Here is a 25111-nt window from a genome sequence, read left to right as displayed (position 1 = left end):
TTTTCATTTGTTAGTTATATATTTATTTTTGCAGGTCTGGGGATAGAACCCAGGGGCATTCGACCTCTGAGCTACACCCGCTGCCCTATTTTTTATTTTTCAATTTTTTAATTTATTTTTGGTGGTACTGGGGTTCCTGGGAACCCTTCTACCTCTGGGCTACACTCCCAGACCCATTTTATATTTTTATTTGGAAACAGGGTCTCTTAAGCCAGCGTGGCTGGCTTCGAACCTGCGCGATCCTCCTGTCTCTGCCTCCCAAGCGCGGGGATGCGCCACCACGCCCGGCTTTATTCTTTATTTTGAAACAGGGTCTCACTGAGTTGCAAAGGGCCTCACTAAGTAGCTGAGGCTGGCTGTAAACCGTGATCTTCCTGTCTCAGCCTCCCGAATGTGGGATTACGAGCGTGTGCCACCACCACCAGCTTTATTTTTATTTTTGAAGCAGGGTCTTGTTAGGCTGATGAGAGTGTCCTCACTTCTTAAGCCAGTTTCTAGCTGGTGAACCTCCTGTCTCAGGCTCTCAAGTCCTGGAATTACAAGCCTGCACCACCACGCCCAGCAATTTTTTATTTTTGAAACAAACCCTCCCTGAGGCCAGTAATTCTCCTGTATCAGCCTCCCAAGTACTGAGAGTGCAGGCATGGACCACTGTCCTTGGCCTTTTTTTTATTATTTTATTTTATTTATTCATTTTGGTGGTACTGGGGTTCCTGGAAACCCTTCTACCTCCGGGCAACACTCCCAGTCCTATTTTATATTTTTATTTTGGAAACAGGGTCTATTAGGCCAGCACATAGGGCTTTGAACCTGTGCGACCCTCTTGTCTCCGCCTCCCAAGCACGGGGATGACAAGCGTGCACCACCACACCCGGCTTATTCTTTATTTTGAAACAAGATCTCACTAGGTGGATAAGTCTCACTACCTGCTGAGGCTGTCCTCAAACCTGCAATCCTCCTGTCTCAGTTTCCCAAGTACTGGGATTAGAAGCGTGCGCCACCACGCCTAGCCCTAATTTTAATTATTTTTTTTGCGCTTGTGGGGATGGAACCCAGGGGCCATTCGACCCCCGAACTCCACCCGCTGCCCTATTTTTTATTCTTTATATGAAACAGGGTCTCGCTGAGTTGCAGAGGGCCTAAGTAGCTGAGGCTGGCCGTGAACTGCGATCCTCCGGTCTCAGCCTCCCAAGTGCTGGGATGACAAGGGTGCCCACCACGCCCGGCTCCTAATTTTAAATTTTTTATTTTTGGTGGTACTGGGGTTCCTGGAAGCCCTCCTTCCTCCGGGCTACACTCCCAGACCTATTTTATATTTTTGAAACAGGGTCTCTTACGCCAGCACGGCTGGCTTCGAACCTGCGCGATCCTCCTGTCTCCGCCTCCCAAGCGTGGGGATTACAAGCGTGCGCCACCACGCCCGGCATAATTTTAAATTTTGAAATAGGGTCTTGCTAAGCGGCTGGGGGCCTTGCTAAGTCGCCAAGGCCGGCTTTGAACCTGCGATCCTCCTGTCTCTGCCTCCCAGGTATTAGGATCGCAAGTGTGCCCACCACACCCGGCTCAAACTATTCCTCAGACCGGCTGGGCCAATGGCCAGCACATCGGAGAGGCCTGCGCTTAGTGCCCGTGTGGAAAGGGCCCAAAGGGCAGGAGGACTAATTAATGATTACCCTCCAGCCTCCGTCTTGTTCAGTCTTACCTCGGGAGGAAAACCAAAGTCCTCCTTCTGCCATCAGGTGGCCAAGGGCACGCCCAGGACTCTGCCTCTCTGCCTCCAGAGTCCGCTTCCGCCACTGGGAAGTGACGAGAGAGAGACCAAAGTCTTTCTAAATTGCCGAGGCTGGCCTCCGGCCTAAGATTCTCCTGGCGTCTCAGCCTCCGGAATGCTGGGGTGACAGGCGTGCACCACCTTGCCAGGTTAAAATGTTCTTATTATAATTTTTATTTCTGGTAGTGCTAGGAATCAAACCCATGGCCTGAGCCAGGCGTGGGGGGCACACGCTTGTCATCCCAGCATTCGGGAGGCTGAGATCGGAGGATCGCGGTTCATGGACAGCCTCAGCTACTTATTGAGGCCCTTTGTAACTCGGTGAGACCCTGTTTCAAATAATAAAGACTAAAAAAATAGGGCTGGGGGTGTAGCTTGGAGGTAGAATGCCCCTGGGTTCCATCCCCAGTACTGAAAAATAAATAAAAATAAAAAGGGCTGGGGGCGTAGTTTGGAGGTAGAATTCTCCTGGGTTCAATTCCTATCACACCACACACACTCGCGCGCGCACACACACACACACACACACACACACACACACGCTTCTACCTGGCACAGCGAGGCACACCTGTAATCCTAGGCCTTGGGAGGCTGAGATAGGACGGTGAGTTCGAGGCCAGCCTCAACAACTTCGCCAGACCCTGTTTCAAAATAAAAAGGGCTGGAGATGGGTCTTGGAGGTAGACTGTGCCTGGGTTCAATCTCTAGTGTTAAAAAAAAAAAAAACTCTGAAGCCGGGCGTGATGGCACACGCTTGTTATCCCAGTATTTGGGAGGCTGAGACCTGAGGACAGCGGTTCACAGCCAGCCTCAGCTACTTAGTGAGGCTCTCCACAACTTAGACCCTGTTTCAAAAGGAATACACTGGGCGTGGTGGCGCACGCTCGTCATCCCCGCGCTTGGGAGGCAGAGACAGGAGGATCGCGCAGGTTCGAAGCAGGAACAGGAGACCCTGTTTCCAAGTAAAAATGTAAAAATACGTCTGGGAGTGTAGCCCGGAGGTAGAAGGGCTTCCAGGGACCCCAGTACCACCAAAAAAAAAAAAAAAAAAAAAAAAAAAAAAGAATACAAAATAGGGCTGGGGTAAAAAATTCAAAATGTAGCTCGGAGGAGGTTGAATGCCCCTGGATACCATCCCCAGGCCCACAAAAAAACAAAACAAAACAAAAAAAAACCTAAGCTCAGCCCTCAGTACCCAAAAACGGGGGGTTCACACCAATATACCCAACCACAGCCTGGGGTGGGGGAGTCAGCCATAGGGCCCCCCCTGGGTGGTCTTGGCCCCGTGGGGAGCCCGCAGCGTGGGACCCGCAGCAGGGACACGCTGCAGCCAGGGCAGGTGAGTTTATTGAGCGGCGTCCGCCCTAGTGGGCCAGGTGTTTCAGGAGCCAGCAGTGGCGGGGGCAGCGCGGCCGGCGTCTGTGGTGCGGCCAGTTGCAGGTGACCTCGGTGGTGCACTCGGACAGGTAGTCCAGAGAGGACTCGGAGGAGCAGGAGCCGATCGGCTTGGTCACTGAGGTGCCGGTGGCGGCCCAGGCGGCGGCCCGTGTCTGGGGGCCCCGGCCGGTCTTGGGGACCGCGTCCCCTGGCTCACTGGGGGCCTTGGAGCGGGTCTTTGTGGGGGTGGCGGCACCGTTGGGAAGCTGGACAGAGGGGCGCTCGGGGGCCGGGGAGGTGTTGGGAGACTGGGTGTTCCCCGGGGACTGGGGGGCCGGCCGGGAGGGACCCTGGGCAGGGCTGGCGAGCCCCGCCCGTTGCTGGGCTTGGTTCACATTGCTTCCAGGCTTCCGAAGCTGGCCCCGGGTCCTGGTGGGCACTTGGGAGCCACTGGCGGAGCCGGGCACCTGCTGGCCCTTGGACGTGGAGCCGGGGACAGCCGGAGGCTGGGACTCTCCTGAGGTGGCCGGAGCCGGGGAGCCGGGGGACTGGGCCGGGTCCGAAGGACTGGGGCGGGTGTCCGTCGGGGAGTTGGCCGGGAAGGGCCCAGCAGAGAGCTGGAGTGGCGGCGTGCAGCCCTTCTCCCCGGCCAGGGTGTCGGCGCGGGTCCCGGAGGCCTGCTTCATCTGTTCTTCTGCGGCGGGCTCAGGCTTGCCTTGGCTGTGGAGAAAGGGGCAGCGGTGAGGCGGGTGGGGCTCCGGGGGCCGGAGGGCGGGCCGCGGGCTGCCGGGAGGAGCAGAGGCCGAAGCCACCATTGGGTAGAGACAGTGGAGCTGTGCGCAGGGGCGCAGACACACACACACACACCTCAACACACCCGCAGGCACGAGAGGTCACACACACGCAGGTTGGCACTCATACATACGTTTGCATTTGTGGGCACAGACCTAATCTTTTCTTTCATATATATGTATTTTTCGTGTGCGTGTGCGTGTGCAATACTAGGGATTGAACCCAGGGGTACTCTACCTCTGCACTACACCCCCAGCCCTATTTTTTACTCCTTATTTTGAAACCAGGTCTCACTGAGTTGCAAAAGGCCTAAGTAGCTGAGGCTGGCCACAAACCGCGATCCTCCTGTCTCAGACTCCCGGATGCTGGGATTACAGCGTGCGCCCCCACGCCCGACTTTAATTTTTGTTTTGAAGCAGGTCGCCCAAAGCCTGGCTGCATTGCTGAGACTGGCCTCCGAGCTGTGAGCCTCCTATCTCAGCCTCTCAAATACTGGCCCTACTTTATTTTTTATTTGGAGACAGAGCCTCCAAATAAATACTGAGGGCCTGGCTAAGTTGCGGAGGCTGGCCTCAAACCTGCCTCCGGTCTCAGCCTCCCGGGCACTGGGATGACAGGTGTGTGCCAGCGCGCCTGGCTGGGCACGCACTTCCGCCCCAGACACAAGCGGACACACACGCGCAGCCCGACACCCCCCAGGAGGCTACGTACGGCTGGCTTCCAGGGCGGCGGGGAGTTCCGCCACCACCACCGCTGCCTCCGCTGCCGGGGTGATGAGCGCCCGGCTGCGGGCCAGGGCCTGCAGCACTGCTTCCCGAAAGCGTAGGAGAGAGAGGCGAACCGTGAGCGGGGTCAGCGGAGCTCGGGAGGGGGCTGGTGGAGACGCCAGAGAGCAATGGGGGGGTGCCCCGAGACAGACGAAGGACCAGGACAGACAGGCGCCAGCCCTCAAGCCCAGGCCCAGGAGACAGAGCCAGCCAAGCGCCCCTCGAGCACGCACCGTCCCGGGTTATCCCGGCCGCCGCGTCCAGGGCCCGGCCGCCGAGCTGGCTCAGCGCGCTGTCCACGGCCGCGTGGTGCTTTAGGAAGAGCGGGCGCACCACGCGGTGGTACAGCATCAGCGCCCCGTTCCAGGGTCCGGGAGTCATGCAGAACAACAGGAAGGCGCACTGTGGGGTGCGGGGCCGTCACGCCTGGCCCTCTGGCCCGGGCACCACCTGGGCGGCCTCCGCCCTGCCCAGCCTCCCTCCCTCCCCGGGCTCCGTCCCCGGGGCGGCCCCGCTGCCCCTGCCCACCTTGCCCGCGTAGTAGAAAGGGAACCAGAATAGGAGTAGATCGCTGAAGAACTCGGCCAGCCCGAACAGGGCGTACACCACCCAGTACGTGAGCCACAGAGTGTCGTCCTCTTTGCCCGGGCTTTCGATGGCTTTGATGCTGTTGGGAGATGCCGGCCGGCTCAGGGGCTGCCCCCCCCCGCCCCCTCCCTCGCGGGGCCCGCAGGTACTCACGAAGCATATGCGGGGTACACAAATCCGATCAGATTGCACAGTAGAGACGCCCCGTAGCCGAAGAGAAGATACAGGCTTAGCAGAGTGACGGCTCCTACCGGGGAGAGGGGAGATAGGTGGGGGCCCGGCCTCCGCCACCCGGACCGGCCCAACACCTCCTCCCGGAGCCGTGGTGACCCCGGGATGTGGGAGTTGCCTCCCCCGCGGGGCTGTGAGCACCCCGGGGGCCTCGGCTCAGGGGTCGTGTGGGTGAGTAGGAAATGGCTGCCCGTTTGCAGACAGCCTCAGCTACTGAGTGAGGCCCTCTGCAACTTAGTGAGGCCATTTCAAAATAAAGACTAAAAAATAAGCCAGGCGTAGCCGGGCGTGGTGGCGCACGCTCGTCATCCCAGCGTGCGGGAGGCTGAGACTGGAGGATCGCGCTTCGTAGACAGCCTCAGCTACTTAGTGAGGCCCTCCGCAACTCAGTGAGACCCGGTTTCAAAATAAACCATAAAACTAGGGGTTGGGGTGGGGTCTCTCGGAGACAGAATGCCCCTGGGTTCCATCTTCAGCACCAAAAAAATAAACAACAGCAAAAAACATAGACCTAAAAATTAGGGCTGGGAGTGTACAATGCCCCTAGGTTCCACCGCCAGTACCGCAAAAACAAATAAGTAAATAGGGCTGGAGATATAGGTTGGAGGTAGAATGCCCCTGGATTCGATCCCCAGTACTACAGAAAAAAAAAGATTTGATTCCTAGCTTCTTAGGAGGTGACACAGGAGAATCACAGGTTTAAGAAACTAGCCTCATGGCCGGGTGTGGTGGGCACGCTCGTCATCCCTGCGCTGGGGAGGCGGAGACGGGAGGATCGCGCAGGTTCGAAGCCAGCCTCAGCTACTGAGTGAGGCTCTCGGCAACTTAGTGAGACCCTGTTTCCAAATATAGTATAAAATGGGTCTGGGAGTGTAGCCCGGAGGTAGAAAGCCCCTGGGTTCCACCCCCAGTGCCACCAAGAAAGAAAGAAGAAACTATCCTCAGCAACTTGGCAAGGCTCTCAGCCACCCAGTGAGAACTTTTTGTTTTGGTGGTACTGGGGTTCCTGGAAACCCTTCTACCTCCGGGCTACACTCGCAGACCTATTTTATATTTTTATTTGGAAACAGGGTCTCTTAAACCAGCGCGGCTGGCTTGGAACCTGCGCGATCCTCCTGTCTCCGCCTCTCAAGCGCGGGGATGACAAGCGTGCGCCACCGCGCCGGGCTTGTGAGACCTTATTTGAAAACTTGACTCCTGGTGAGCTCAAAGGTCCCACACTTGCAGGGTCCGCGCTGTGCAAGGTCTCTCCCCTTCAGACTGTGGATATTTGGGGCTGGTTCAATCTCTGCTGGGTGTCCTGGGCTCTGCAGGGTGCTGAGCAGTGCCCCTGACCTTTGCCCAGTCTGTACCAGGAGCAACCTCGAATAGCCCCAAACATCACCCAGGATCCCAGGAGAGAGCCTCCAGCCTAAACAGAAGCAGCAAAGCCCAGCATTGGAGTCCCCCAGAGCTAGGGGGGCCCTGGCTTTTTTTTTTTTTTTCCTAGTACTGGGGATTGAACCCAGGGGCATTCTACCTCCGAGCTACACTCCCAGCCCTACTTTTTATTCTTTACTTTGAAACAGGGTCTCAATGAGTTGAGGAGGGCCTCACTAAGTAGCTGAGGCTGTCCGCGAACCCTGATCCTCTGTTCTCAGCCTCCCGAATGCTGGGATTCCAAGTGTGCCCACCACACTCAGTATTATTTTATTTATTTTGAAACAAGGTCTAAGTCATGGAAGGCTTCCCTAAGTAGCTGAGGCTGGCCGTGAACTGCGATCTTCCTGTCTCAGCCTCCAAAGTACTGTGAACACAGGCGTGCGCCACCACGCCCAGCTCTGTAGCCTTTTTTTCTGTCTACACCTTTGGCCTCTGAAACATTCTTTCAGCAAGGAAGATTCAAAGAAAAAAAAAAACAAACAAACAGGTGGGGGGGCCCGGGCACACGCATGTAATCCCAGCACTCGGGAGGCTGAGACGGGAGGATCGCGGTTCGCGGACAGCCTCAGCTACTTAGTGAGGCCCCCTGCAACTCAGTGAGACCCGGTTTCAAAATAAAGAATAAAAAATAGGGCAGGGGGTATAGCTCGGGGGTCAAAAGCCCCTGGGTTCCATCCCCAAACCCACACACACACACACACACACACACAAAACAACAACAAAAATCCCACAGCAAGGGAGGGGCAGCAGCCAGCATCCTGCACTTAAGTGATAACTGCGGGGTCTATCTTCCTTTTCACTATCTCTGCCTTTCTTTCTCTTTTTTTGTGGCATTAGAGATTAAACCAGAGACATTTTGTCAAACGACACCCCCAGCCCTTTTTACTTATTTACTTATTTGTTTAATTATTTATTTTGTAGCACTGAGGATAAAACCCAGGCACATTCTACCTCTGAGCGACACCCCCTGCCCTATTTTTTATTCTTTTTTAATTTCTGAAACCGGGTCTACTGAGTGGCTGAGGCCTTGGGCCCTCTCCTATCATCAGCCTACCCAAGCTCGAGGATGACTGTCCCCATCCCGGGCTGATTACTACATCTTTCAAGTACTTACTGTGCACCAGACTTAGTACTTTCTCTACCTTATCGCATTTGGCAGTGAATGCTAAGGAGTCGGGGAACAGCCTGCCCAAGGTCGCTGGGAGAACCTTTGTGCCCCCAGAGCTGGCCGCCCTCTTCCTCCTCCCCAGAGGCTGTTATCTGCAGAGATAGAGGCCACCTCTGGGCCAAAGGGCAGAGCCGAGGGATCACCCCCCTCTGTCTTCTGGCCGGGGGGGGCCCCAGCTGACCCTACAGGCTCAGGTGTCTGCCTCCCAAGTTGGGATTCAGCGATTTGGGGACGGTGATACCCGAGGATCCCCGTATCCCAGCCAGGGTGGACGGAGGGGGGGAGAAAACCTCAAACCTTCCCTGGGATTGCCGAAGGGAAAGGAGGGGCCTCCCGGGCACCCTGCCCCCAAATCCCTCCTAAACCTGCAGGCTCAGCAACAGCGGGATGACCTCGGGTACAGTTTATGGGGGTCACCCCCCGGAGATCAGTGACAGGTGGCGAGGGGGTGGGGAAGCCAGATGCTCCAGACAGGAGTCCTTGGGCCTCAGTTTCCTTTTCTTGCAGTACTGGGGACTGAAGCTGCAGAGGACATTATTCCTCCGAGCTCCACCCCCAGCCCTATTTTTTTTTCCTTTATTTTGAAAGAGGGTCTCGCTAAGTTGCCGAGGGCCTCCCTAGGCAGCTGAGGCTGGCCGCGAACCGCGATCCTCCTGTCTCAGCCTCCCCAAGCACTGGGAAGACAAGCGTGCGCCACCACACGGGCACCTGGCTGCCTCAGTTTCCTTCTTGACGACGCCCAATATGACCCTTCCCTGCCTCCCCCCCAACAGGTGCCCTATGACCTAAATTCTCCACCCGCTGGGGCTGAGGATGTAGAAAGCCCAGGCAGAGGTCGGGAGCCTTCTCCTGGGGCAGGCTTACTTGGCAGGCTGCCAGTCCTGGGCTGCGCTACACCTGGGGGAGGGGGGCTCCTCCCGAGGGTGGGAAATAGGAAAAAGTTAACTCTCAGAACCCCCGCGCCACACACACACACAACCAGGGTCCAGACAAAGGGTCCTTGTGGTGGTGGGGGGGCTTCCCGGAAGAGACAGCGGCCTGTGCAGACAGCTTCAAAAGCGGGAAGGGGGCATTTACGCCTCGAGGGCTTAGCCTATGCCTGCTAGACGGCTTGGGAAGGGGCAAGGGGCTGCAGTAAAGCTGACACGGGCGTGCCTGGAGTCCCCCTCCCCCAAGGCCCCGCCACAGCTGGAAAAAACGCGGCTTCACAAATATTGACCAAAGCCGGCCAGCTTGCTGCGCCGGGGGGAGGGGGAGAGCCGGCCAAGAGGAGGGTCCTGGGCCGACCCCAGCTGGGGCCCTTCTCCTCCTGGCGGCCAGCTCCCCAACCCCCCCAGCTGGGGTTGGGGAAGGACTCCGAGCGCTGGCGGCCGACCTCCCCCCTGCCCCCGGGGCGCAGTTGGGCAACTGGAAGAACTAGACTCGGCCTGGCGGGGACCCAGGGCCCCGGGGGCGAAGGGCCAGGGCGAGGCGGCCACCGAGGCGCACAGCGGCTGCAGGAGCCAGGGCGGCCCTCGCCCGGGGTCGCGCGCGGGGGCCACCGCAGACTCCACATCGGGGTCCGAGACGCCCCCTCCCCAGGGCCGGGGCCTCTCCGCTGAGCCGCGGGGCGTGCACCCCGCCCGGGCCGGACCCCGGGCCGCAGAGGCGCCGGGCCCTCGGCCCCCGGGCCTCGCCGTGCCGTCGGTGCGATGGGGCGGGCGCCCCGACGGCTCACCCGCGGCCAGATAGCGCTTCTCGACCCCGGTCCTTGCTTCGAGCGCGCCGAGCGCCGCGGTGACAAAGTTCCTCTGTTCCAGAAAGCGCTCGAAGCGCTGGCGAAGGCCGTCCATGGCTGCGGCGGGCCCGGGGCTGGCAGGTGGAGCTCGCCCGCGGCCCCGCGCACCCGCCCCGCCGCTCGCGCCCCGCCTGGCCCCCGCGCGGCCCGCCCCGCTCCGCCCCCAGGCTGCCGGTCTCCGCCCCCCGCCCCGCGCTCGGGCCAATGGGAGGGCAGGGCGGACAAAGGAGGTGGGGCCTGGCCCCTCTCCCCGGCCGCATTGCCCTCTGGCGGGCCGCGGCCGCCGGGGCCGGCACGCGGGAGGGGGCGGGGCGCGGAGGCGAGGCCGAGCGCTGCGATTGGCGGAGTGGGAGTAGGACGTAGCTGATTGGAGGGACGGCGTCAAGGCCGGGGATTATTGGCTGCACGGCTGAAAGGGGTGGAGCCGGGACAGGTGTGAAGCGCGCGGGGAGGCGGAGCGGATGCGAGGGCCGGGGAAAGGCCGGAGTTGATTGGAGAAGGGGCCCGCGGGGCGGGGTGACCGTGGAGGAGGCGGGTGGAAGCGGAGGGGCGGGGCCAGGGCGGGAGGCGGGACTTACCCGAAGAAACAATTCTGGTTGGAGGCTGGGTGGGGGGTGCGTGAGATAGTGGGCGGGGCCAAAAAGTGTTGGGGGGTTTGATGCAACAATGAAGCTGCTCCTCTGGGCCAGATTTGGGACCTAGCAGTGATGGGGAGACTGAGGGCTTAGGTCTGTGGGCGTGCGGACCCCCGTCAGTGGACTGTGGGGTCTTCCCGCCCGTCTCCGGGATACCGCAAAGTCCTCTGGGAGTTGAAGCCCTTCGGGTTGCTATGGCGCTAGGGGCGGGGCGGACGCCTGGCGGTTTGCCCCGGGGGAGGGCCTACCCGAGGCCCCGCCCCCGCCGGCCCCGCCCCCGCCATGCGGCCCGCCCCGACAGCGCTCTGGCTGCATTTGGCCCTGGGCCTGGCCCTCGTCGGCCCCCTGGCTGGGGGGTGGGCCTCAACCCGGGCCCCCATCTATGTCGGCAGCTGGGCAGTGCGGGTGACCCAGGGCTCCCGGGAGGCCGAGCGCCTGGCACGCAAATTCGGTTTCGTCAACCTGGGGCAGGTGGGCGGGACCCGGATGGATGGGCAGTGGGCGACAGCTAGGTCGGGTCTTCCAAGGCCCCCTAAATATCAAGAATCCCTACACCACCCCCGCACACCGGAAGCACCCTCCTGGGCACTGGGCTGGGAGGATACGAGCACCTGCCCGAGAGTGGCGTCTCCATCGGGGACCCCGGCCCCAGCCCAGTGACCCCCCACATTCCCAGATCTTCCCCGACGGGCAGTACTTCCACCTGCGGCACCGGGGCGTGGTCCAGCAGTCCCTGATGCCCCATTGGGGCCACCGCCTCCGCCTGAAGAAAGACCCCGAGGTGAGCCTGCTGCCCCTGTGCGGCCAGCCAGATGCCTGCTTCGGTGGGGTTGCAGGCTCTGTCTGCAACTTGGTCCCCGCGGGTTCGCCGCAGTGGGGTACCCAAGATGGGGGAAGGCATGCATAAGCATGACACCCACCAGGGCCAGGCACAGGGCGGGCACATCTGATGAGGAGGATAGATAACGTTCTGCCCAGCTCAGAGGATGCAGAGAAGGGCATCGGCCCTTCTGCCTTTCCATAGGAAAGGAGCCGCGGAGTAGACGCCTGAAGTCACTCTAGGAATGAATTCTGTGGGCTCAGAGAGGTGCCTGGGCCACAGAAGGCCCCTTCCGGGAGAGGCCTTGGATGCTAAGCTGAGGAGCTGGGCTGGAATCTGGGAAGCCCCGGGGGAGCTGTGCCGGGGTGTGGGCTGCACCGCAGGGCTTCCACCTGGAATACCAGGGGCCCAGAGAAGTCCAGCTTGCAGATGGAGCAAATGCGTGTATGAGGAGAGAGGAAGAGAGAGGGAGGGAGGGAGGTGGAATGAATCAGGGCCAACTGCCATGTCTGGAGCTAAGTAACCCTGGGGGGGGGGGGATGCCCCAGATCACTGAGATAGGAATCGGGAGGTGCTGAGAGGATAAGGAAAGAACTCAGTCCTGGCTGGCAGAAAGGTACATGCCGAGGTCCTGGGGCTGGAAGTGAACTCAGGGACTCTTGGCACACCACAGTGATCACTGTGGCTGTCCTCAACTGAGCAGTAGGAAGGCTGGTGAGGAGCAGACAGGCAGGGCATTGTGGGCGGTGGGCGGGGCCACAGGAGCCCGGGCAGGTGTGGGCGGGGCCCTGGGAGTTCTCTTGGATGGGGAGGAGATATAAAAGTGGGTGATTTGGTGGGTGAAGCAGGAGGGAACCAGAAAGACCGGGGCAGAAGGATCTAGAACAGGGAGGGGGGTGCTAAGCTTTGGAATCAGAGCCACCCCACTTATCTGATAAGCCCCCCATGACTCAGGAGAGAGCCCCCAGGCTTGCGGACACCCTGAAGATCAGCCCCGATAATCGTGGGGTCCCTCCACCTGTGGAGGCCCGCACCCGGGGGGCCCCCGGGGACCAGCAGTGTGAACCCAGCCGCGCGTTCCGCAGGTGCAGTGGTTTGAGCAGCAGACACTGCAGCGGAGAGTGAAGCGCTCCTTGGCGATGCCCACGGACCCCTGGTTCTCCAAGCAGTGGTACATGGTGAGCAGCCAGGCAGGGGCGGGGCGGCCGGGGCCAGCCCGGACCCACTGACCCGGGGCCCCCGCCTCCCGCAGAATAACAGGGTGCAGCCGGACCTCAACATCCTCCAGGTCTGGAGCCAGGGCGTCACAGGCCAGGGGGTGGTCGTCTCTATCTTGGATGACGGAATCGAGAAGGACCACCCAGACCTCTGGGAGAATTATGTGAGAGCCCGGGCAGCGGGAGGGGCCGCCCCCGGTGTCCAGGCCGGACACGCCTCACGCCCTCTCCTCCTGTCCCTGCCTGCGCCCAGGACCCCCTGGCCAGCTACGACTTCAATGACTACGACCCCGACCCTCAGCCTCGCTACACGCCGAGCGATGAGAACCGGTGAGCCCTGGTCCCTCGGGCGCGAGGGGCCCGGTACTCTGTGGGCGGTGCTGGGTACACCTCTTGGCTCTGGCGCTAGGCACGGGACGCGCTGCGCCGGGGAGGTGGCAGCCACAGCAAACAATGGCTTCTGCGGGGCGGGTGTCGCCTTCAACGCCCGGATTGGAGGTACCCAGGGCCCCCCCAAAGCACAGCCTGGGAACCGGGTAGAGCGGGGATGCCGGGTAGCTGGGGAGAAACGCTCTGACACCCGCTTCTCCTGCATGGGGGGTGCCGGGGCCCCAGGCAGGTGGCAGAAGAGAGGGATGGGGGCGCTGGGTGGGAGCTGGCCCCGTCCAGGAGGCGCCGGGCGGCTGTGCGAGGGGCTCTGCGTCCACCTGCCCCGCAGGCGTGCGCATGCTGGACGGCACCATCACCGACGTCATCGAGGCGCAGTCGCTGAGCCTGCGGCCACAGCACATTCACATTTACAGCGCCAGCTGGGGCCCGGAGGACGACGGCCGCACCGTGGACGGCCCGGGCGTGCTTACCCGGGAGGCCTTCAGGTTGGGCGTGACCAAGGTGAGCCGGGAGATGGGGCGGCGGGCGGGGCCGGGCGGGAACCTCCAGGCCCATGTCCCCGCTCTGCCCCTCTCGCCCCTGCAGGGCCGTGGCGGCCTGGGCACGCTCTTTGTCTGGGCCTCGGGCAATGGCGGCCTCCATTACGACAACTGTAACTGCGACGGGTACACCAACAGCATCCACACGCTGTCCGTGGGCAGCACCACGCTGCAGGGCCACGTGCCCTGGTACAGCGAGGCCTGCGCCTCCACGCTCACGACCACCTACAGCAGCGGCGTCGCCACCGACCCCCAGATTGTGAGTGTCCCCCCCCCCCGGGCCCCCAGGCCAGCCCCCGCCCCTCCAAGCTGCTCGCAGAACCTGGCCACAGCCAGCGCGGCGCTCGCCTGTAAGCTGGTACTTGGAGGCTGAGACAGGAGGATGGCAGGTTCACGGCCAGCCGCAGCTACTTGGTAAGGCCCTTTGCAACTCAGTGAGACCCTGTTTCAAATAATAAGAAAGACTGAAAAATACAGGGCTGAGGGTGTAGCTCCGAGGTAGAATATCCCTGGGTTCCGTCCCCGGTACCGCAAAATAAATCCGCTGGTCATCCCAGCACTCGGGAGGCTGAGACAGGACGATCACAGTTCACAGACAGCCTCAGCTACTTACTGAGGCCCTTTGCAAATCAGTGAGACCCTGTTTCAAAATAAAGAATAAAAAATAGGGGTGGAGTTGTATATTGGAGATAGAATGCCCCTGGGTTCCATCCCCAGTAACACACACACACACACACAGTAATAATAATAATAATAACCCGGCCACAGCCAGTGCCCAGTGGCTTGCCTATCATCCCAGTACTTGGAGGCTGAGACAGGAGGATCCTAGGTTCGTGGCCAGCCACAGCTACTTAGTGAGGCCCTTTGCAACTCTGTGAGACTCTGTTTCAAAATAAAAGAGTTAAGAGCTGGGCTTGGTAATCCCAGCATTGGGAGGCTGAGACCCGAAGATCGCAGTTTTGCGGGGGGAGGGGGGGCAGCCTCAGCTACTTAGTGAGGCCCTTGACAACTTAGTGAGACCCTGTTTCAAAATATAGACTGAAAAATAGGGTTGGGGATGTAGCTCTGAGGTATAATGCTCCTGGGTTCCATCCCCAGTACAAGCTGGTGTCAAACTTGTAATCCTTCTACCTCAGCCTCCTGAGTACTTGGATTTTGGCAGGCACAGCACCGTGTCCAGCTTTTAATCCTTTCTATTATTTATTTTTCCTTGGTACTGAGGATTGAATCCAGGGGTGTTCTACTCCTAAGCTGCATAGCCCTTTTTACCTTTCTGTTTGGAGACAGGCACTCATTAAGTTGCTGAGACTGGCCTCAAAGCTGAACCTACGATCCTCCTAGCTCAGCTTCCCAAGTATTGGAATTATGGGCAGGCACACCACTGTACCCAGCTCTTTAGTACTTTTTGAATTCAGTCTTTGGCACACCCCCTTTTTTTTTGTATTGGGGATTGAATCCAGGGGAATTCTACCTCTAAGCAACACCCCCAGCCCTATTTTCCTTCTTTCTTTCTTCCTTTCTTTCTTCCCTTTCTTTCTTTTTTGGTGGTACTGGGGTTCCTGGAAACCCTTGTACATTCAGGCTACACTCCCAGACCCATTTTTACATTTTTATTTGGAAACAGGGTCTCTAAGCCAGCGCGATCCTCCTGTCTCCGCCTCCCAAGCGCGGGGATTACAAGCGTGCGCCACCACACCCGGCTTATTCTTTATTTTGAAACAGGGTCTCACTGAGTTGTGGAGGGCCTCACTAAGTAGCTGAGGCTGGCTTTGAACTGAGATCCTCCTGTCTCAGCCTCCTGAATGCTGGGATTACAAGCCTGTGCCACCACGCCTGGCTCTCCTTCTTTAAAATTAATTAATTTATTAATTAATTTATTTATTGTGGGTCTGAGGATGGAACCCAGGGGCATTTGACCTCTGAGCTACACCCCCATGCCCTATTTTTTTTTTTTTTTTTGGTGGTACTGGGGTTCCTGGAAGCCCTTCTACCTCCGGGCTACACTCCCAGACCTATTTTTATTTTTATTTTTTTTTTATTTTTTTATTTTTTTTTTGGTGGTACTGGGGTTCCTGGAAGCCCTTCTACCTCTGGGCTACACTCCCACGGGCTACACTCCCAGACCTATTTTTTTAACTTTATGTGGAAACAGGGTCTCTTAAGCCAGCGAGGCTGGCTCTGAACCAGCGTGATCCTCCTGTCTCAGCCTCCCAAGCGCGGGGATTACAAGCGTGCGCCACCACGCCCGGCTCTATTTTTATATTTTTGAAACAGGGTCTCTTACGCCAGTGCGGCTGGCTTCGAATCTGCGCGATCCTCCTGTCTCCGCCTCCCAAGTGCAGGGATTACAAGCGTGCGCCGCCACGCCCGGCCCCATGCCCTATTTTTTCTTTATTTTGAAACCGGGTCTCACTGAGTTGCAGAGGGCCTTACTAAGTAGCTGAGGCTATCCGTGAACCATGATCCTCTGGTCTCAGCCTCCCAAATGCTGGGATGATGAGCATGCCCACCACACCTGGCTCTCCTTTTTTAAAATTTAAATCAGGTCTTGCTAAGCTGCTGCAGCTGGTGTTGAGCCGTTTATCCTCCCCCCTCAGCTTCCAGTACTAGGATTCCAGGAGTGAACTACCACACCTGGTTCTTGGTACACGTTTTTGTTGTGGTGGTGGTATTAGGGGTGGACCCCTCGGTCCCTGAGTTACACCCTCAGCCCTTCCTTGTTTTTTATTTGGGAATAGGGTCTCGCTAAGTTGCTGAGAGCCTCACTAAATTGCTGAGGCTGTCCTTGAACTTGCAATCCCCGTCTCAGCCTCCCAAGTACTGGGATTTACACATGTGTACCACCACGCCTGACTTTCTTGGTTCTCCTTCTTTCTTTCCTTCTCTTTCTTTCTTTCTTTCAAGATGGATGGAACCCAGAGACATTCTATCAAAAGTGACACCCCCAGCCCTATTATTTATTTATTTATTTATTTATTTATTTTGCGGTACCAGGGATGGAACCTAGGAGTATTGTACTTCCAAGCTACACCCTATCCCTATTACTTTTAGTCTTTTTGTTTTTAAAACAGGGTCTCATTGAGTTGCAAAGGGCCTAAGTAGCTGAGACTGTCCGGGAACCACGATCCTCCTGTCTCAGCCTCCCAAATGCCAGGATGACAAGCGTGCACCACCACGTGGGCATCTTAGTACACCTGAACAAGAGCTGTGCACGGACCAGCACTGGGCTTCATGTCCCCCTCTCTGCCCCTAGGTCACCACAGACCTGCATCACCAGTGCACAGACAAGCACACAGGCACCTCAGCCTCAGCCCCCCTCGCTGCGGGCATGATCGCTCTGGCTCTGGAGGCCAAGTATGTGGCTGTGCAGACCCTGCCCACCCCCACAGCCCACAGGCCCAAGCTCACTGCCCGCCCTGCCCGCCCTCCCGCAGCCCGTTCCTGACCTGGAGGGACATGCAGCACCTCGTGGTCCGGGCGTCCAAGCCAGCACAGCTGCAGGCCGATGACTGGAGGCTCAATGGCGTGGGGCGCCAAGGTGCGGCGGGGCCAGGCAGGGGACGGGGGTGCTGTGCCTGCAGGGCTAGTGACAGCCACTCCCCCGCACAGTGAGCCACCACTACGGCTATGGGCTGCTGGACGCCGGGCTGCTGGTGGGCCTGGCTCGCACCTGGCTGCCCACGCAACCCCAGAAGAAGTGCTCGGTCCTGGTTGTCCACGCCCCCACGTGAGCGAGGCCCTGCCCACTGCACGCCCGTGCCGCCTCCCCCTCCTACCCACTGTTGACACCCGGACTTTACCCCTGGGGGGGGACAGGAGCCCCCACTCCTGCAGGATGCCCATTTGTAAAATGAGAGGGCGGGCCCCAGGGTCTTTGAGAAGAGCCCACCTTCGTGCTGGAGGCCTCGGTGGATCCTCACCGCCACACCCGCCCCCCAGCCCAATCCTGCGGCTCATGGAGGTGGCCAAGAACGTGTCGGCCTGCGGCGGCCACCACAACCACATCCGCTCTCTGGAGCACGTACAGGTGAAGCTGACGCTGTCCTACAGCCGTCGAGGGGACTTGGAGATCTCGCTCACCAGCCCCATGGGCACCCGCTCCACGCTGGTGGCCATCAGGTGTGCAGAGAGGGCGGGCCTGGTGGACTAGCCCGTGTCCCTCCCAAGCATCCTCCTCCCTGGGCGGGGCGGCCGGGCTGAGCTGGCGGTGTGCCCCCTCCCTCCCTGCTCTCCCCGCCTGCGCCCTGGCCCAGGCCCCTGGACGTGAGCACCCAAGGCTACAACAACTGGATCTTCATGTCCACCCACTTCTGGGATGAGGACCCGCTCGGCACGTGGACTTTGGGTCTGGAGAACAAAGGCTACTATTTCAACACTGGTGAGAGCTGGGGTGCGGGCTGCTCGCCTCCACCTCCCCCTGGGGCAGGGGCCCTGGGGAAACCCCCTTACCCTACTGCCACAGGGGCCCCCAGTGTCTCTTTGGAGCAAACGTGTGCTCAAGCCTATCCAGTGCAGGACAGAGTCCAGTGGCTGCAGTAGGCTTGGTGGTGGGGACCACCGGGTCTGGGGCTCATGGTGGGAGTGGCTGGAGGAGAGGCCCAAGGCCTGACAGCCCCAGGCCGCCGACAGCCCTGACTCCTGCCCAGGAACGCTGTACCGCTACACGCTGCTGCTCTACGGCACGGACGAGGACATGACGGCGCGGCCCCCAGGCCCCCAGGTGACCAGCCGCGCGCGCGTGCAGCGGGACCCAGAGGGGCTCTGCCAGGGTGAGTGGCCAGCACCACGTGGTCCACTTGCTGGGAGGAGGCGGTGGCGGCAGAGAGTGCCTGCACCATGGCCTGGGGTGGGCTGGCGGCGGGTGGCCGGAGCAGGCCGCGGCTTCTCACCTGGACCCCGTCCCTTGGTGCAGAATGCAACGGCCCCGCCTACCTCCAGGGCCACCTCTGCTTCTCCTACTGTGCACCCAGGAACTTCAACAGCACCCAGCAGGCAGTGACGCTCCAGCTGCTCGCTTCCCGCCTGCCCGCCGCCCCACGCCGCTGAGCGCCCGGGTTCCTGCCCCGGAACGGCTACTGCCGCCACCACTGTGGCCCGGCCCAGGCTGCGGTGCATGGTCCTGCTGGCGTGGCCTTTGGCAGCCCCTCCCAGTCGTGCAGGCTGGGCTCCCAGGGCCCAGAGCCGCCCCAGGCCCAGGTGGGGGCTGGGACCTAGAGAAGTGTGAGTAGGGGCCCCGAGGAACAGAGACTGCTGCAAAAGGTCCTGGTGGGGCGGGCACTGCGGCCGCAGGCCAGGCCGTGTGCCCCGTGGGGCCGCCCAGCCTGGACTCGGTGGCTCAGATCTAAAGAGACAGCGTCATTACCCGTTTGGGGTTGGGGTGGGGTAGGCAGAGGCCAGACCACGACCATTGTTCCTGGCCCCTGGGCATCGCCATCCTCCCAGCCTGGAGCAGGTGTCTGTCCTCAGCATTTGCCAATAAAGGTTGAACTGAAGGTGCCACGCCTGTGCCCCGCTGTGGGTGGGCAGGTGCCCCGGGCCCACGCTGCCCTCAGAAACCACCTTCCCCGACGCCGACATTCTTCCCACTACAGAAGGGCCAGGCCCAGGGAAACCTCCATACTGCTGACACTGAGCACCCAGTGGGGCCCTTGGCCACCCCGGCCACACTCCCATCCCTCCCCGCCCGGCCTGGCGCACGGCCAGCCTACAGCAGCCTCTTTGGAACAGTCCAGTGGTTCTACACACACACGGAGGTAGTGTGGGTGTACACACACACACACACCCAAGAGAACTAAAAAGCACCCACACAAAAACCTCCCGGGGCTCACTGCAGCCCCAAAGTGGCAGTGACCCAGATGACCATCAGTGGGTTGGTAGAGAAACACTGGACACAGACACTGGACTATGCCTCAGCTGTGAAGAAGACCGAGGCTCTGACGCAGTACCAAAAAGCAAAAACCCCACAAACTTCTCTCTCCCTTCCTCCCTAGTCCTGGGGACGGAACCCAGGGGCATTTTACCTCCAAGCCACACCCCCCCCAGCCCTAGTTTTTTATTCTTTATTTTGAAACAGGGTCTCCCTCAGTTGCAGAGAGCCTCACTAAGTAGCTGAGGCTCCTGTCTCAGCCTCCCAAGTGCTGGGATGACAAGCGTGCGCCGCCACGCCCGGCCACACCCTCTGCTTTTTATTTTCCCCAATCCCAACTTCAAGATGACCCTCCATCACTCATCCCAGGTAGGAAAGAGATTTTCGTCTTTTGTTGTTTGGTATTGAGAGCTGACCTACCCTCCAAGATATACCCCCTAGCCATTTATGTATTCTGTGGTTCTAGGGATTAAACCTAGGATTAAACCCAGAATTAAACCCAGATTAAACCCAGAATTAAACCCATTTTACCTCTGAGCTACACCCCCAGTCCAGTTTTGTATTTTTTCATTAGGAGAGGGTCTCATTAAGTTTCAGTCAGAGCCAGGTGTCACCCTGGTCCCAAACCCTTGCGAGTTTCCTGTCTTAGTCTCCCAAGTACTGGGATAACAAGTGCGAACCACTACGTCTGCCCTTTATTTTATTTTATTTTATTTTTGGTATTGGATACTGAAACCAGGGGCATTCTACCTCTGGGCTACACTCCTAGACACACAAACATATGTGTCTAGGTGTGTGTGTGTGTGGTATTGGAGATTGCAACCCCCGGGTATTCTACCGCGTACATCTCTAGCCCTTTATATTTCATTATTTAAGAACAAGATCTCAGCCGGGCGTGGTGGCGCACGCTTGTAATCCCCGCGCTTGGGAGGCTGAGAAAGGATGATCACACAGGTTCAAAGCCAGCCTCAGCTACTTAGGCTCTCAGCAACTTAGTGAGACTCTGTTTCCAAATAAAATATAAAATAGGTCTGGGAGTCTAGCCCGGAGGTAGAAAGCCCCTGGGTTCCACCCCCAGTACCACCAAAACAAACAACCAAGATCTCACGAATGGCTGACAACCTCACTAAGTTGCTACATTTGGTCTCAAACTTGTGATCCTCCTGTCTCCGCCTCCCAAATACCGGGGATTTACAGGTGCCTGCCACCATGCCCGGCAACTTTTGCACAGTTTAGTTTTGGTACCGGGCATTGAGCCCAGTATCATTCTGCCCGTGAGCTACACCCCGAGCCGGCTTGCGCCCCGGAAAGGGTGAGCTCGCTCTGGTCCACTCGCATCTCCACTGTGCGGACACCGCATTCTCGAGGGCCGGCCCCTTTAAGAGGAGGCGGAGCCTCGCGGCCAGCGGAGGAAGCCGAGCGCCGACGTCACAAGCCGGGGCGGAGCCGCGCTGCAGCCGGAAGCGGAAGTGGAGTGCAGCGCCCGAGCAGGGTTAGGTTCCAGGGTTTGGGCGAGGACGCGGGCGGACGTCGAGCTGGACTCTGGAGTCTCGGGCCTCCCGCGGTCGGACGGAAGGGAGGCCGGGGCGCGGCGGGCCCCCTCGAGAGAGGGCTGCGTCGGGGGGGGCGATCCCGGGGCCCCTCCAGGGATGGGATCCAAGGCCAAGAAGCGCGTGGTGCTGCCCACCCGCCCGGCGCCACCCACGGTGGAGCAGATCCTGGAGGACGTGCGCGGGGCGCCGGCCCAGGACCCCGTCTTCACCGCGCTGGGCCCCGAAGGTAGGGCGATTTGGGCCTGAGCCCGGAGGCGGGAGCCTGCGGGAAGTGGGTAACCTTCCAGATGGCCTAAAATACCATCCCCAAACCCTGCCCGCCGCCAGAAGTAAGGCAGGACTTTTATTATTTTTTTTTTCATGTGGCACTGGGGATTGGACCCAGGGCACACTAGGCAAGCGCTCCACCACCCCCACTGAGCCATACCCCATATCAATTATTTTATTTTGAAACGGTCTCATTAAGTTGCTGAGAGCCTAAGTAGCTGAGGCTGGCTTCGAACCTGTGCAATCCTCCTGTCTCAGCCTCCCAAGTACTGGGATGACAAGCGTGCGCCACCACGCCCCGCTGGTTTTTCTTTTGGTACTGAGGATTGAACCCAGGGGCATTCTACCTCCGAGCTATGCTCCCAGTCCCCCTTTTTAAATTTGAAATGGGATTTGGAGCCGGCGTGGTCATTGCAGCTACTCCGGTGGCTGAGACAGGAGGATCACAGGTTGGAGATCAGCCTGGGCAACTCAGCCAGATCCTGTTTCAAAAAGGGCTGGGTGGCCGGGCGTGGTGGCGCACGCTTGTCATCCCCGCGCTTGGGAGGCAGAGACAGGAGGATCACGCAGGTTCGAAGCCAGCCGCGAGCACTGGCTTAGGAGACCCTGTTTCCAAATTCAAAAAAGTATAAAATAGGTCTGGGAGCATAGCCCGGAGGTAGGAGGGCCTCCAGGAACCCCAGTACCACCAAAAAAAAGAAAAAAAGGGCTGGGTGGTGGCGTGCACCTGTAACCCCAGTACTTAGGAGGCTGAGACAGCAGGATTGCATTGTTTGGCATTGTAGCAAGACTCAGAAACCTAGTGAGACCCTTTCAAAAAAACAAACAAAAATTTAAAAGTGTGTGGGGGGGTTGGGATTGTAGCCTAGAGGTAGAAATCCCCTGGGTTCAATTTCTGGCACTACAAAAGGGGGGGCTGGGGAAGTGGCTTAGTGGTGATTATCTCTGGGGTCCCAGTACCACAAGATTAAAAAAAAAAAAAAAAAAAAAAGGAAGATTCACATAGTCGGGTAAGGTGGCACATGCTTACAGTCAATCCCAGTAATTTGGGAGGCTGAGACAGGAGGATCGCATTTCAAGGCCAGCCTCAGCTACTGAGTGAGGCCCTCTGCAACTGAGTGAGCCCCTGTTTCCAAATGAAGAATAAAAAATAGGGCTGGGGGAGCCGGGCGTGGTGGCGCACGCGTGTAATCCCGGCATTTGGGAGACTGCGACGGGAGGATCGAGGTTCGCGGCCAGCCTCAGCTACTTAGGCTCTTTGCAACTCAATGAGACCCTGTTTCAAAATAAAGAATAAAAAATAGGGCTGAGGGTGTAGCTCGGATGTAGAATGCCCCTGGGTTCCATCCCCAGTACCACCAAAAAAATAAAAAGACAGACCCTGCCCCGGGGGTCCCTTGAGGGAAACGAAGCCCCCTACCCACGGGTGGCCCTGGTGTGGAGGCTCGCGGGTATAGGGCCTCTCCCTGACCCATGAGTGGCATCGCTCTGTCTTGTCCCCAGACCCTCCAGACCCCTCCATCCCGGCCGAGGACCCTGGGGCTCAGTGGGAGCTGCTGTACCAGCAGAGCCGGGCTTACGTGGCCACGAATGAGCGGCTGCGGTGGGCCAGGGACGAGCTGCAGCAGAAACGGGAGGCGCTGCAGCTAGCCGGCCAGGAACTGGAGCGGGACGTCTGCCAGGTGACGCGGGCGGCACTGCCCGGGACCCCAGCCACCTCCTCAGGGTGACTGGCACCCTGAGCGCCAGGGCCGGCATCCCCCGTGGGGCCCAGCACCTGCGGGCCGCGCGGCCTGCATCTCCCCGCACTCTGGCGGCTCCCGGTCGTCCGGTCCACACCTGACCTTGGGCTGGCGGGACCCACACAGCGGGCTCCCCGCCTCTGCGTGGACAGTAGGACCTACTGAGGTTCCAGAAGAGGGTGACCACGCTGGCCTCTGATCCGAGATGGGGCCTCTGGGGCAGGGCCACGCCATCCTCCCCCAGGACACCTGACCTAAGGCTCCTAGGGCGGGCTGGCCCTTCTGTGCACCTGGGTCCCGGTGCCCGGCTGGAGGTCGGGGTGCAGGACTGACCTGTGGACTGTGATCCAGTCAGGTGAGCGCCCGCCCGGCAGCGGGGCCGAGGGCCGGCTGGGCCTCTGCTCGCACCTCCTTCTGTTTCCCCCAAGCTTGATTATCACAACGCCAGTCCGCTGTGGTCACCTCACCGGCCCCAGGAGAGAAGCCCCAGGTCCTGGCCAGGCTTGGATTGAGCGCCACAGCGCTCGGATCTCCTGGCTAAGGAGATGGGCTGGTCACCCTCCCTGACCAGAGCCTGCCTGGGGTGCTGAGGCCCTGCATGGCCATCCACGCAGACTCTGGCCCTGTCCTCGGGAGGCAGAGCAGGAGGATCCTGAATAGGGCTTTTTGAGCCTGGTGTGGTGGCACATGCCTGTGACGCCAGTACTTGGGAGGCCAAGACAGGAGGATCCCAGGTTCGAGACCAATCTCAGCAACTTAGGGAGACCCTGAGAAATTTAGTGAGACCCTGTTTCCAAATTAAATTAAAAGAAGACAGGGCTAGAGTGTGTCTTGGAGGCAGAATGCCTCTGGGTTCAACCTCCAGTAACAAAAATAAAAGGAAAGAAAAACTCATTTTATCGCAAACCAGACCAGAGAAGCCACGGAGCTGCCCTCCGGATGCGGCCAGCCGGGCACCATCGACCATATCTGTTTACTGGGCTGTGACTGCAACGGACCTTGTGGCTGCCCCGTCCAGGGCCCACCCAACCCCAGCCCCCAGTGACCAGCAGTCACCCTCCGGCCGACAACCGGGGACTGGTGCCCAGGTACAAATTCTCGGGCACAGGGGCCACTCGACTGGGGCCGTCCCCCCTCCTGGCTCCTGCTGGCCCTGGACCTCGACACCCCGGCCCGGCTTCCCAGGACCTGACCAGAGGTGTCCACTCAGCAGGAGGCCCGGCCTGTGGCCAGGACAGAAGGCCCCGAAGAGTCACCGCTTGTCCTCAGCCCATCTTGAAAACGGGGCCGGGCAGTGGGGGGCGATTGAACAGCTCCGTTTATTAAAGGTGCACAAAGCCTGGCCCCGACTGGCCTCATCTTTCTACCACACAATGGCTTTACATTTAACAGGGTGGACAGGGCCGGGATCTGAAACTATGTACAAGTCCATTTAACACGGGAGACCTGGGGTGAGGACATGGGGGTGGCGGCGGCATGACCCAGACAGACCAGGCGGGGGCGGGGGCGGCTCAGGCCCCTGCGACAAGACAGGGTTGGAGATGAGGTAACGGTGCCTGGAGTTGAGCACCCAGGCGGTGGTGCTCGTCAGTCTTGATCTTGGGGTGCCAGAGGCATCTCCAGCCTCGGGACAGCAGGCCTCGCCCTCCCTCGGGGTCCAGGCCCTATGTCCGTCCCCCTGGGGCCAGCCTGGGGAGGCCCCAGAGCCCGGCAGGCAGGACAACATCTGGCGGTGAGGGGCGGCCTGAGGGAGACATTGCTGGGGTCTCGAGCCCAGGCCTCCCGCCTGGCCTGGGTTGATTGTCCAGAGCGTGACCGCCCCCTGGAGTCCACCTTTACGTGTGGGCTCCTGCCCTGGGCCGGGTGGGGGAAGGCAAATATGGCCGCGGGCAGGAGGCGGCAGCTGGCCAGCGTGCCCACTCCCGTGCTGGCACCGGGCTGTGAGCGGCACCTGGCGCCTCCCCATCACGACTGCCGCTCTGCCCACCCGAGAGGTAGCTCTGGGAGTTCTCCCCACGGCCCACGTGGGGAAACCGAGGCACCCAGCGGTGAGAGCAGCGCCCAGGGTCTCACAGTGCTGGAAGGTGGGGCTGGGGCTGCACCCTGTGTTTACCACCAGGCCACGTTGGGTGCAGCTGGCCTGCGGCAAGCACGAGCCAGCCCCTGCAGCCACAGATGGGGATGGGGGT

The 25111-nt window shown here is 59.7% G+C and overlaps 2 protein-coding genes across 2 annotated transcripts; both read left to right on the top strand.

Moving 5' to 3' along the window:
• Positions 1–10810: 10810 nt before the first annotated feature.
• On the top strand, positions 10811–18267 carry PCSK4 (proprotein convertase subtilisin/kexin type 4; the record flags this gene model as incomplete). Its single annotated transcript, XM_080714188.1, has 13 exons — positions 10811–10999; positions 11205–11309; positions 12434–12526; positions 12601–12729; positions 12819–12895; positions 12975–13063; positions 13284–13456; positions 13541–13753; positions 16748–16848; positions 16929–17032; positions 17104–17221; positions 17434–17613; positions 18141–18267. 13 exons carry the CDS (start codon positions 10811–10813, stop codon positions 18265–18267), a joined length of 1698 nt encoding a protein of 565 aa, XP_080570314.1.
• Positions 18268–21009: 2742 nt separating this feature from the next.
• LOC308275409 (UPF0449 protein C19orf25 homolog) lies at positions 21010–22910 on the top strand (the record flags this gene model as incomplete). The annotated part of the gene is made up of 2 exons (XM_080713660.1): positions 21010–21139; positions 22684–22910. 2 exons carry the CDS (start codon positions 21010–21012, stop codon positions 22908–22910), a joined length of 357 nt encoding a protein of 118 aa, XP_080569786.1.
• Between the last annotated feature and the right edge of the window lie 2201 nt (positions 22911–25111).

Source organism: Muscardinus avellanarius (genome assembly GCF_963383645.1).
Source record: "Muscardinus avellanarius genome assembly, chromosome: 16".
In the NCBI taxonomy this organism is placed as follows: domain Eukaryota; kingdom Metazoa; phylum Chordata; class Mammalia; order Rodentia; family Gliridae; genus Muscardinus; species Muscardinus avellanarius.
This window is presented reverse-complemented; position numbering and strand designations above follow the sequence as displayed.